Genomic DNA, 12,496 nt, shown 5'->3' on the forward strand with positions numbered 1-12,496 from the left:
CACATGGAAATAGACGGCGTATGAGATAATGTATCTCTCACCAATAAACACAGCACCATCGCATCTTATTCAGGGCTGAGAAAACGACCACACTGCTCCCCAATCCCACGAAATCTCGGAAATTCCCAATCATTTTACCATCCTATCCATCTCGATGCGTTATGTCCGCTCAAAATCAGATTCTGCAATCTTTCTTACACATCCACCACACAGAACCTACACAAACTTCCGCACTTAGAATTCACAGCCTAGAACTGATTTACTTGAGAATTTGCTCGAGATCTCGGTCGTTGAGCGCTACGAATATCGCGACTATCAAGGGGTGTATCTGGAGGAAGAATAGACAAGGGTTTTCATCAACTTATTTTATACTTCACAAGTGCCTTGTAACTGAGTTTCAGAAAAAGATGACTATGCAGAAATGCCAAATTGAGTGATACATTTAGTCGTCCTTTAAGAAAGAAAAAATTAATTCTTCAGAAATGTCAAATTGGGCAATGTACTTAGTCGAAGTATGTGTGTATATGTTTGTGAAAATATGCTTGATGGATAATCATGTCGTCTTATTCAAAGATTGGAAGAAAAGTTTTTAGAAACGCCTCCTGATGCCAACAACTATCTACACAGACTATGAAAAAAATGAATTGTATCGTATCGTCAATCATAACCAAACGGATCTTAGCCAGCTTATTACAAGGAGCAAATCATTAAACCTCTATTGAGCCCTATTAAAGCCCTGAGATGTCGCATTTTTAAAACATGTGGGAAAGAAACGATGCCCGCTAAACGCCATCCAGCCCTAAGATAGAACAGTACATGAAAGTGCTACTACTGTTTATTAGATATACTCGCAGCCTACGAATAGAACTGGCTCTTTTGGAAACTTTCCACTCCAATGTCCCCTGCCTTTCCTGCCACTGCAGGAGGGGCCGCCAGGACCTTTACTTGATTGGCATTGCCGATACTTGAACTAGTCATAGTGCTAGTTCGACTCCCACTTTGACTTGCACTTTTGATTTCGGCGATAGGTTGACCGGGTCGCCTTGCCACTTCCAGGTATACACCAGGAAGGTATCCCATGCGACCATCGCGAGCACGACATCGCCACCATTCTGATGGATTGCCCATGGGATCACTCTTGCTAATCACTGCCACTAAATCTCCTTTCTTGACTTCCAAATCTACACCTTGAACTGCTGCACCGGATTCTGGAGTAAAGTCGTATAAGACGCGGCAGAAATCGAGTTTCGAAGGGTCGAGTGGTGCGGGGACAGGTTGACCATCAGGACCCATTAGTTGACCTGATGCAAGTAGTCGTTTTTGCTCCTCTTCTTGAGAGGCGGCGAGTGCTTTGATCATCTTACCCATGAGGTATGGGAGACCAAAGGCAGCTGCTATGAAAAAAAGGAAGGGCTTCTTGGATGGACGAGGTGGAGAACTACCATCTGGCAGGATTTTGCGGCCTTCGAAAGAGGCGAATGCTGAAGGTGTTAAGGAGGTGGCATCTACAGGCATCGGTCGGCCTGTGATCTTTGCAAAGAGAGTGCGTATCCAGCGCATCATGGTGAATATTCCTAAGATGGACCCCAGATTATTGCGCAAGTTTCCGAATTGTTCGGCAACAGATACCATTGCTGTAATTGTCAGTAGAGTACCTTTCGAAAGGGCATTGTTGTGGGAGTCCGCCTACCAAAAAAACTAGAGTGTGTAGCCATGTATGTGCTCTCAAGCATTTGAGCAAATCCTCCAAATGCACCAACTACACTTTCGATTATTTGGAAAGTAGCTTGTGTGCTCTGCGTGAAGCCTTGCGTTAAGCTATTGGGATCGTTTGGACCCATCCCTCCCATATTTCCATACATCCCGCCCATGCCTCCGCCATACATAGACCCATATCCTCCCATGCCACCATAACCATAGCCCCCCATTCCACCCATTCCTCCCATTCTTGAGTATGGTGATGAGTAGGATCCCATGCCTCCCATGCCTCCCATACCATACGGGGAAGCCCCTACTGCCCCTAGTCTATTTGCGCCGTACGGTGAGTATGCGGATGCGTTTTGATTGACGGTGTTCGTAAGAGTAGATGGTCGTTCGGGTATGGCTGGTGCGCCTGAGGTACTAGCAGGTGTAGATGATAAGACTGATGGTCCAGCAGAACTGCCCGAAGTAGCAGCAGTAGTTGAGGTCATGGCTACGCGAAGAAGATCAAACGTTAGCAGGGATGACGGAAAAGACAAATGTTATCTTGTAGATACTAACCAGGGCTTGGAAGTGCAGTGCTAACTGCAGCGCCACCTCTTTCCCAAGGTTTCGGCGGTGAAGCCATGTTGAATTATTCGACACAAACAATATCGTCCAGACTGCGCCGATGTGCCCACACGGATGGTGAAGGTCTTATAGCAGTAAAAGGGATGAGTTCCGGTCGCAAAGTTGACGGATTTGATAGATGAGATTAAATGATTTCTAATGAGATCCAAGCTCGTGATGGCCGATGAATAAAGAGGCTAAGCCTGTGATAGTAGAAATTTGCGGGGGCGGTTTGGATTGGATTGGCTGGAACTATTCCGTATGTTTTTGATTGAAAGCGGATGTGGAAGGGAAATGAGAATGAAGAAATTGCTTATACCTCCAAAAAGGTCGATTTTTGCAGAATTATTATACAGTCAAGGTGGAAAGGTTAAAAAAGAACAGAATTGGACGAGAGAAGGAAGATTTGGGTATTATTTTGATTTGATTGACTGTTTGTTTGAATTCCTTCTGGAGGTTGGGAATGAAATTCATAAAGACGCCCGACGCTCGCTCATGCCCGAAATTCGCTTCTGAGCTAATGAGAGTTAGACCTCGGTATTTCGGTCAATGGAGTTTGAGTCAGTCTAGTAGATCCTTTTGCATCTTTTCATTGCCTAGGTACAAGTACGTTCGAGATAGATATGGCTGACATATGATATTACCAAAATATTGTAGCTGGATGGTTACGTTTACAAATTGCAATCTACTGAAGTACTGGCAATTTAGAGCACATATCATGTTCACGTTCACGCTCACGTTGCCGACACATAACGAAAAATCTAGGTAAAATCGAGAAAATTCAAATAATATCAATCGTATTCACATCTGCCAACTTCCAAAGTCTTCCTCCTAAGCTAATACGTCTCCGAAGACTTTACTTCAATTCAGCAAATGCTGGATTCTCTGCAATGAACTCCTTCCATGTTGTCAATTTGTCAACCAAGATCTAAATGGGATATTAGTATGAGAATCCCAAAAAAAACGATCTCTTCAGAAAAACTTACAGAATGGCTTTCATCCAAAGAATCACCTCCATAATATCCAAACTCGCTCAACAATCTCATGTTCTGCAACAATTCCTCTTGAGCATCGTCACTCATACCAAAACCCTTGAGGATGTTCTTGTAGACTTCATGGGGAAGTTCAACATTGTCGGCTCCTTCGCTAGCAGCAGGATACTGTTCCGTGAATTCCTTCAAAACCTCGGTCAAGGTGTAGTACTTGGTGGCACCGTAAATACGCTTTCCGAGAACCTTCTCTCTATTGAGAAGGATACCTTTGACGAATTTACCAGTGTCCTCAGCTGTAACATATTAGTAAGTAGTTCCAACAAAGTCGGATAGCAGCAGTACTCACCAGCAGCAAGAAGTGGGACAGAAGCTGAAGCTGGGATTGGGAAAGCAAGCTTCCATTTGTTGTCAGGTGGCAATTTCTGCAACATTTGGCCAGGAATGTTGGACATGTAAAATCCAGCCAAATAGAAAGTCGCTGGGATCCCGATCTTTCTGACATATTCCTCGATATCGGCCTTGGAGTCGAAATGGGTGACCTTGGGAAGGACTCCGTTGGAGACTGTGAGAAGCTAGTCAGTTTGAAGTCCTCGTGACAGGCTGGAGCAACGAAAATCGTATGAGAACTTTGAAATGCTCAAATGGGGTGAACAGGGCAGGATATTAGGTTCCCCGAGACACATAAAACAATAAAGGTACAAACAAGACGATAGTGAAAACATAGCATCTGAGCTACAGAAGGAAAGAGTGATTGGTGGAAAAACTTACGCTTCGTAATGTTCAACAAGGAACTCCAAATGAAGTGCTGAACACCAGCTTCCTATAAGTAGGTAAAATTAGACACGGGTTCTCTCACTCTAATTTGTTCAATCGTCAAGTTGACTCATACCTTTGCGGCATCCGCAATTGCAATTCCTTGCTTCTTCTCTACATCGGCACTTTGGCTCTCCCAAAAGTTGGTAACAGCAAAGACAGCATATGCTCCCTTCAATGCAGCTTTGAGAGACTTGGTATCATTCAAGTCTGCCTATAGATATTTGTTAATTCTGAAAAGGGCAATGTAGAAACTGTTATGGGACTTACAGCAAATGTCTCGGCACCGAGAGCCTCAATCTTCTTTGCAGCAGGCTTTGTGACATCTCTAGTGATGCCTCGAACTGCCCAGCTCTTCTTCAAAGTAGCATCAGAGAGAATGCTTTGAACAACCGAGCCACCTTGTGCTCCTGTAGCTCCGAAGACGACGAGCAGTTTCTTAGCACTGGAAGACATATTGATTGTTGGGTTTAATTTTGTTGATTGGGAAAAAGTGGTGGTTAGTTTTGACGGTGTTGTCAGTTGAAAGAGGGGTAAAAGTAGTGGCACGAAGGCTGCAGGTAGGACTTGAAGAGGTAAGAGCGGTTTGAGTCAGGAGATATGTGAATGTGAATGTGAATCTGGAAATGGAGTGTAGTCTTCCGTCCCTTCTTACCTCGACGTACTTATAAGAAAATTCGACCACACCTTTACTCCAAACTGTGCTGCTCTAATAAGCTCGCTCTTCGGCTTAGATTTCAACGGAGGGCGATGACGAATGTGAATGTCAATGTGAATGACCTACATGAGACCTTCCAATCGGCTTACCAAAAGCTTAAGCTACTCCTTCGACGCTCTTGACGATGCCGATAGGGATGAAATGGCATAGGTCAAGGCGCTTTCCAAGTCAAAGCCGATTTTGTTTCTATGTTACAAATCCGTGTGAGTATCTCGCTCTCTCGCGTTTATCTCAGGAGAACGAAGTATGTGGGGATTAGGTAAGGTGAAGGTCAAAGCGTCTTGATTATCAAGCTTCATGTGTGCCAAGCGTTCAATCGTCGTCAGCATTATACTTTTCTTTTCAATCGCATCCCCCATCTTGCTAATATTGGTAGTTCACTATTTACCTACCTATGTAGGTAAATAGGTAGGTAGGTATTGACTTCCTCGTCGAAGCATTGCCATCAATTTGAGCAAAAATAGGATTTCTACATCTTATGATTTGCGCAAGTAAACCCAAACAAACCTCCAGCTTCCTCAGCGTTCCTGTGATGGCCCATCTGTCCACCACCTAGGCTCAGGGTGAACGAATATTAGATGCACACCAAAATCATGTGCTTTTTTCCTCTCTTCTCAACATTCTGTTGTTAATCGACAAGCAATATTGTTAATTCAAATTTGGAGAAGATTGTCCAAGAACCTACGATTAGCTCATGGTCTAATCTCTGATATATCCTGGCAGAATTTGTGGCCATTGTATTGTATGTGCATGAGAGTGCTTTTTAAAGGTTCTTCATTTTTGAGGGTTTGGTGTGCACATATCTTCATTCAGCTCAGCTCGAGCTAGGTATGTGCTCTGCAGTCTCTGCTCAGGAAGGACTAGCGCCACGCTATGTACCATGTAATCAGACGATGGACCAACAGCAACCATTTGGTTATCTATTCTATATAATCTCTCATGTGCACGATTATCTTATCTAATTGGGCATATTGGCCGGTTTGCCAGAGACTCCGCCTTACCTTTCCAAAAGCAAGTGCTTGCAATGCAACGACACCGGCACTATCACCAGTTTTGGCCAGTGTGTGAGGGTAGTAAGCGCTTAAATTCTACCAATGAACTCGCTCATCTAGTGAACCTTCAAGCATTAGAGATTTCTCCCCCAAACTGTCGGGTTTGATCCCCACCATTTTTAATATTTCTTTGGTTATGAGTGCGTCTCAAAGCACCAGTAGTTCTTCTCCACGACAAGCACAATAATTATAGATGTGCCCGGATGGAGAGTCCTGCCGCTCCTAGCGATGAACGCGGCGATGGGGGCCAAAGATTATCAACATGTATTGGGTGTACATGCTTCATTATCAAACACGACCCTGCCTTCTCGCGGATGAGCGTTTGTGTGACCCCGCACGAAATTCAAGGAGCACCAAGAATGCATATGCCCTCATAAGAAGGGAGGTTGTCCGCGTTTGTTGCACATTTGCTCACATCAAAGCTTTCCTCCATAATTCAACGTATCGTTACTTTTTTGCCATCGATTTGAGCTTCGTTCACAACCTTAACACGGGAAACTCAACCAAAAATGTCAACTGTGGCACCTGCTAATGGAGCTTCTCCTCCTGCCTCCCCCCCGAGGACAGGACCTCGGGTGAACCGTACAGGTACGCCAACAAGCATGTATTCTAATACAAACTCCCCTGTGGCCGCAAGACCTGTTTCTCCTGCAAGCTCGGCAAGCTCGGCAAACTCTGTATCATCTAATCAGCCCTCTGGCCTGGGTCTATCAACCACAAACATAAATCCACCACCCGTTTCACCAAACAGCTCAGTTCCCTCTAGTCCAACAGGCAATGCAAATCAACCTCCAAAAGCCAGCTCTTCAGCTGTATCGAGATGGGGCATTGGGTGGGAAACGCCAACGCTCATGGCAATTTTTTATATTCTCGGTACTACCGCACCTACCCACTTTGAAGATTCATACTTATCCTGTTCGTCCAGCTCTGGCCATGGCCTTTGTTCATCTCTTTCTCTTTCGCTATATTGATGGAAAGAAAGCCGACGGTCCAGATAGAGTTGCTCCGCAAACTTACATCTCAACCGCTTCAAATATTCTCGCTAATGCCTTCTCTTTTTTCCTGAAGTCGGCATTGACAATTGCTTTCGTTCAACATCTGTGGCATCTCATGCGGGTCCAAACAATGAAGATCTCTACTATTGAGACACTCTTTGGAATAAAATCGAACCCCCTTCAAATAGTAACTAGCGCCGCCATACGATCCACACCCGCTTTGTGTGTCATTTCCATAATCATGAGTGGCATGGCTATCGCGGCTAGCTTTCCACCAGGTGCTATCAATGTTATCTCGACGCAAATAATATCTTATCAGGTCGTTCCCGTGCCAACATTCAATGCCTCTTTCGTAAGTCCTTTTGCCCTTTAGCAGGAGCTATTACCAGAGAGTATTCTAACTCGGGTTTATAGATGGGTAATGGCTCTGGTATCGATGCCAACGCTTACTCGCTGATGGAATTAATCCCTCTTTCACCAAGTGGCTTTGTTGATGGGTATGTTATCTTCTTAACTTAATTAATTACCAGACCTTCAGACATCTAACCATATGATAGCGACTTTACCAGTGGCAAGGACAATAATCTCATAGTCCGACTAGCACGTGAAGTTCTTATTTCCGGTCAAACATTCACACAGAGTTCACCATGCGGTTCCAATTGCTCATATGAAATACAATACGAAGGTCCTTGGATCGATTGTGTGAACTCCTCATCCCAATATTATCTCAAGACCAATGATACCTTCACCATTTACAATGGAACATGGTCATCGAAAATCTCAGCATCCTTAGCCCATTCTACCTACAACGGTACTTACACACAAGCGACGTTCAATAGTAGCACACTCACTCCCATCAAAGCAAACGGTATACATGATGTTGGTGCCCTTGGAGGCGAAGCAATGGAGGCTTTAGTTCAAGAAGATCTCTTAGTATGTTCACCTGGTCGTGCTCTTTTCACGGTGAACAACATATGGGAAGACAACATTCAGCGACGCGAATACGACGTTGCACCAATCTCTCAATTGACCAACCTCGCACTTCTCACCCACCAATCAGAAGTCATCGTCCCCGGCTTCTGTGCTGAAACCGGGACCGGATACGGAACTGGTCCCGCGAACTGGAGCACCGCCGCTTTGGATTGGTATCGTGATAACAATATGATGACCATTTTTGCGTCTATGTTGTCTTTCCTCGATGGGGAGTATCTTGCTCGGCTGGTCGCCACCAACAGTTCGATCAAGCACAACGACTCAGCCTATTATACCGATATTGCATGGCAGGAGGCTATCGTTGGCAATAATGATTTTCTCGCTCAAAGCACGGGTGGTACGTAAACCTTTCTCCTTTCCACCTAGTCTCACTAACCTACCTCGCAGAAAACGGCACCTTGATTGACAGCACTCGCTTCAACACGGCCTTCGCCCAATACACACCCTTCGTCTCTTCATACCCATCCTTCAACATGACCACCTCAACCCTAAACTCTTACCTTTTCAACCTCACCACCTCCGCTATGCTCTCTTACAACAACTGGAACACAACCTCCAATGCCACCATCGTCGACACAATAAACATTTACACCTTTTCGCAGCCTCTCAACCTCATACTTCCCTACTTCATCACCCTAGGAGTATCTCTCCCCTTCCTCCTCCTCGGCTTCTGGTCACTCTATCGCAATGGCGTCAGCGCCACCGATAGCGGATTCATTCAACTGCTCGCCACCACAACCGGAAGTCAGGCATTAGAAGATGCAGCCGCTGCAAGCTGCTTGGGAGGCAGTAACCACATCGACAAAATCTTCAAAGAAACGAAAATTCGCTTTGGGGAGTTGGTTGATCCCAACAACCTGAATCCAAATGCGAACACGTTGAGGAGAGCAGGGTTTGGAATCGAGTCGGAAGTGAGGGATCTGGAAAAAGGTGCTCAGTATGGAATAATGCGGTAGCCAAATTTTTTTATTTTATTTTAGCGTCCAGGGAGAGTTTGGATGGAAGGTGATAGATATCTTCTTCATATATATATATTTTTTTCAAAAAAATAAATAATTCAATAAATACATCATTTCAACATCATTATGAGTGTTTCATTTGGATATTTTATATAGGGGTATTTCCCTATCAATAATGGTATAGTCGAGTGCCTAGATTGAAATCATTTTGATGATGAGAAAAAGTAGATAGTAAGTTTCTTTCGGCATCTCTTTCTGGTTTGTATATCTGAGCAGTTTAGTTGGTGTGTAATGTCAGGATAAATGCCTCTTCAAATGAAGATGGAACTTCTCCAATGCATTAATTATGTTTGATATGAAATGAACTAAGGAAGATTATCCTCAAGGCTTTTTGGGTGGGTTTCTTGTAAGTCCACAGCGAAGTATCTAAAGAGAAAAGGCAGCATTCAGAAATCACATTCATCAGAAGACACAGAAAGTTATTTTTCGCCTGGATTATTTTATCTATGCCATAGCACTAGCACTTACAATACTGGCAAGGCATAATGGAATAGAACTATCCTAATGATGTCAAAGGTTCTCATTGGTACGCCAACATACGCAAGAATAGAAGGGTATTTTATGAACAAAATTATCGCCTGCTTCCTAACACCGATCTAAAAACTTTTTTTATCATTCTATCAACGGAATCTTCCTCATAACCAAACGAAAATTCCAGATCTAGATTAAGATTAGGAGATGGTAAATTCGGAAAATTGACTTCCGGTACTCGTGCCACAGATGCTCTGAATTTCACCTGTTGTTAGACTTGTTGGGAAGTCGTAGCTCGTCGGCAAAACTTGAATATGTATAGTTGAAGTGGCAGAACTGAATACGACGGCAAGTTTCATTGTGCTAGAAGTCGGCCGTTCAAAATAGTCTGAATCTCCTCCTGGTTTGTTCGTATGAAGTGTAGACTTCAGAAATGTCGAGCCACTACTAAGTGCTTCTGCAATATCAAATTCACCGCAACCAGACTCCCAACATGAACAACTTGGATTCCCATATTGGATCGTTCGAGGTATCTGAGCGTTGAGAATCCAAACCGAGGGCATATCGCCATTGAACCCGGTTCTTCCATCTATCGGCATGCTAAATTCTAAGAGGAACACTTTATTCGCTCCATTGAAGCCATCTACAGATTTTTTAGTAACGAATAATCTTCATATATAACCCGATAACTTACGGTAAGCAACAGATCCAGGCCGCACATAACCGCAATCGTTGTTGCATTCTTCATCAAGCATCACAACGACCTCTTCATTCGATGGCAGGATGGCATCAGCAAGAATTTGAGGTGATGATGCACCGCCTGTGCCACTGCTATTCACGAAAGAAAGTGAAGCACCATAGGCGTCATTGAATACGCCTGAGCCTTGACCACCACTAATGAAGAAAAGTTTAGTCAGTAATTGATCCCAGATATTGGTATGAGAAGCGAGAAAAACATCAAAAGGAAGGTATACGCTGGTTTTACTGTAGAAGTGCACATTAAACAGCCAGGGAAAATGATCATACTTACTAATTTCCAAGAAATACTAAGTTATCAAGAGTCTGCTCTGCAGAATTATAATAGCCTATTCTACTATAGGATCCAGATGCTATAGCTGTGGCTGAGCTGGTTGTGCTCGCAGTTATTTGAGACTCTGGGACAGATGTGCTTGATTGAGGCTCGGAGGCAGATGGATTTGTGGATACATTGGGTTGAGAAGCAGATGCATGTGTGGATGCTTGAGGCTGAGACAACGCCGTATTGGTAGGTGATACGGTTAAAGAGGTAGCTGGGTGTGAATGTTAGCAACATAATTAATTCATCGAGGGGGATTTCATCTCTTACAGGTCTCATGGGCTTCTTCGCTTGTAGCTGCGCCTTGAGATACACTTTGAGGTACGGCAGTAGATGCTTGAGTTACCATCGCCGTGCTACTTGGTCCAAACCAATTGTTGATCCATGTTTGTATTTTACCATCAATTGTGGCAGTAACAGTCTTTGCACCACCATTAAAAGCATCGAGACCTGGAGTAGGATAGTTGTTATCCCACGAGACAAGTTGTCCATCAATGGTAGCATAAATCTTATCGCGCTTCTGATTGCCTCCCTTTACATGTTTATCAATATGCTGAAGATGGCGACGGCGTCTAGCGGTTGATCCCTCACGTTTTTTCTTGCTAGCGGTAGTGCCCGGTGTATATGCTGCGAACTGCTTCAACTGAAGAGGCCCTGGACATATTGTTAGATCGCATTGAGAGCTAGACTAGGGTTGTTTGCAATTACCCCGAAAATGAAACGAAACTTCTTCGTCTAATGGAGAAAGCGGACCAGAAAACGACTTCGGTGTGGAAGAACAAATTCCATCAGAGGACATATCGGTAACTTGGTTGTAAGTTCCTGGTGCGCCGACATTGCTGTACAAGATAGCATCCACGGGATTACAGTACCAATTTCCAGAGACCTCCGAACAGCCACTGGCTATGGATACTGCTGAAGACAAAATGTAGGCCGTAGCCAAAATGTTACTGCGCATGATTGATCTTGTAAAGTAAGACAGAAGGTTCTTTTTTTGTCATTCGCATAAGAGAAATGGATAGTAAGTAATTCTTGCGGGCCGTGAGACAGATTTGAGTCTTTATTTGAAAGGTAGTATCTGGATCAAGGTCTTGCGGTTCGTGTCATGAAGATGACTGAAAAGTTTGCGACGGCGTAAAGATATATTGTTGTGTAATGTGAGTTTCTTGGTATGACTGTAATTTATTTCTTGTGGTGGGATCGTAACGTTCGTGCGTAGTGGAAGAGAATGAATCAACGGATGGGTGAATGGATATTGAGAATGGATGATGTGAATCGCCGCAAACAAATAATCATGCAAGCCGTAAGAAGAAAGGTACCAAAAAGAGCGACTATAGTTAATATGTAGGTGAGCCAGCAGAGGCTGAAAGCGAAATGAAGGTAAATTGTGGTTGAAGTCAAATTGAAGTGAGAATGAAGTGAGAGTCTGGAGTGAAGTCTGAGTCGGAATGAATAGTCGTGAGTTGAGGTACCTTAGGTTAGTTTGGAGAGAGAGACAGTGGAAGACGTTGATAAGATGGAAAAGGAAAGGAAAAGCGAAGTAGCAGGATCGTGGAGTGGATGAGACGAATCTATTTGATGGTAGTGTGTATGTGATGATGTTGAAGAGGAGAAGGAACAACTGGGCACGAATGACCGACCTAACTAATACCTATCTGTATCTAGAGGAAGGATCAACTCTCTCAAAAAGGAGGGACGGAACGAACGAAAGAGGGCTGAAGGGTGTAGTCACGAAACGATCGTACTTCAGGCAAGGCTGGTAGAGAGGTTGCAAAACAGTAAAAATAACCCAAGTCTAACCACCGCCATCACACCCATCGTCACCATCATCACAATTCCATACAAGGGTGGAAACATGTAGCAAGGTCACAAGTGGTTGATATCACGTCAAACTGTCAAAATTAGCCGCCATGGTAGTTCAAAGCCGTTCGTACCTGCATATGCGTAGCCGAAAGTCAAATACAGCCAATGATATCTCAGGAAATCAACACATCAGCTGTCACCCAAAACATCAAACTGTTTGTCCTCACTTATACTTTAGATACCTACCTATCTGGT

General features: G+C 44.0%; 4 protein-coding genes across 5 annotated transcripts; 1 reads left to right on the forward strand and 3 right to left on the reverse strand.

The window, feature by feature from the left end:
- Positions 1 to 422: 422 nt before the first annotated feature.
- On the reverse strand, positions 423 to 2,761 carry Bcpex13. Its single transcript, XM_001559671.2, has 3 exons — positions 2,263 to 2,761; positions 1,691 to 2,194; positions 423 to 1,634 (listed from the first exon to the last, which is right to left on the reverse strand). Exons 1-3 carry the CDS (start codon positions 2,327 to 2,329, stop codon positions 856 to 858), a joined length of 1,350 nt encoding a protein of 449 aa, XP_001559721.1. The 5' UTR covers positions 2,330 to 2,761; the 3' UTR covers positions 423 to 855.
- Positions 2,762 to 2,934: 173 nt separating this feature from the next.
- BCIN_05g05290 (hypothetical protein) lies at positions 2,935 to 5,064 on the reverse strand (the record flags this gene model as incomplete). Of its 2 annotated transcripts, XM_024693070.1 has the most annotated exons (7): positions 4,771 to 5,064; positions 4,386 to 4,681; positions 4,192 to 4,329; positions 4,071 to 4,122; positions 3,649 to 3,864; positions 3,297 to 3,595; positions 3,167 to 3,238 (listed from the first exon to the last, which is right to left on the reverse strand). In XM_024693070.1, the coding sequence occupies exons 2-7, from the start codon at positions 4,569 to 4,571 to the stop codon at positions 3,167 to 3,169; spliced, it is 963 nt and encodes a 320-aa protein (XP_024548855.1). In that variant the 5' UTR covers positions 4,572 to 4,681; positions 4,771 to 5,064. The 2 variants fall into 2 exon arrangements, with proteins under 2 accessions (XP_001559720.1, XP_024548855.1); XM_001559670.2 differs by having other exon boundaries at positions 2,935 to 3,238; positions 4,386 to 5,064.
- Positions 5,065 to 5,780: 716 nt separating this feature from the next.
- Positions 5,781 to 8,953, forward strand: BCIN_05g05300 (hypothetical protein). Its single transcript, XM_024693071.1, has 5 exons — positions 5,781 to 6,758; positions 6,811 to 7,232; positions 7,295 to 7,377; positions 7,438 to 8,210; positions 8,261 to 8,953. Exons 1-5 carry the CDS (start codon positions 6,395 to 6,397, stop codon positions 8,827 to 8,829), a joined length of 2,211 nt encoding a protein of 736 aa, XP_024548856.1. The 5' UTR covers positions 5,781 to 6,394; the 3' UTR covers positions 8,830 to 8,953.
- Positions 8,954 to 9,323: 370 nt separating this feature from the next.
- Bctos1 lies at positions 9,324 to 12,443 on the reverse strand. Its single transcript, XM_024693072.1, has 5 exons — positions 11,147 to 12,443; positions 10,709 to 11,092; positions 10,394 to 10,652; positions 10,058 to 10,257; positions 9,324 to 10,006 (listed from the first exon to the last, which is right to left on the reverse strand). The coding sequence occupies exons 1-5, from the start codon at positions 11,394 to 11,396 to the stop codon at positions 9,564 to 9,566; spliced, it is 1,536 nt and encodes a 511-aa protein (XP_024548857.1). The 5' UTR covers positions 11,397 to 12,443; the 3' UTR covers positions 9,324 to 9,563.
- Positions 12,444 to 12,496: the final 53 nt, after the last annotated feature.

The sequence above is a fragment of the Botrytis cinerea genome, chromosome 5, assembly GCF_000143535.2.
Source record: "Botrytis cinerea B05.10 chromosome 5, complete sequence".
In the NCBI taxonomy this organism is placed as follows: domain Eukaryota; kingdom Fungi; phylum Ascomycota; class Leotiomycetes; order Helotiales; family Sclerotiniaceae; genus Botrytis; species Botrytis cinerea.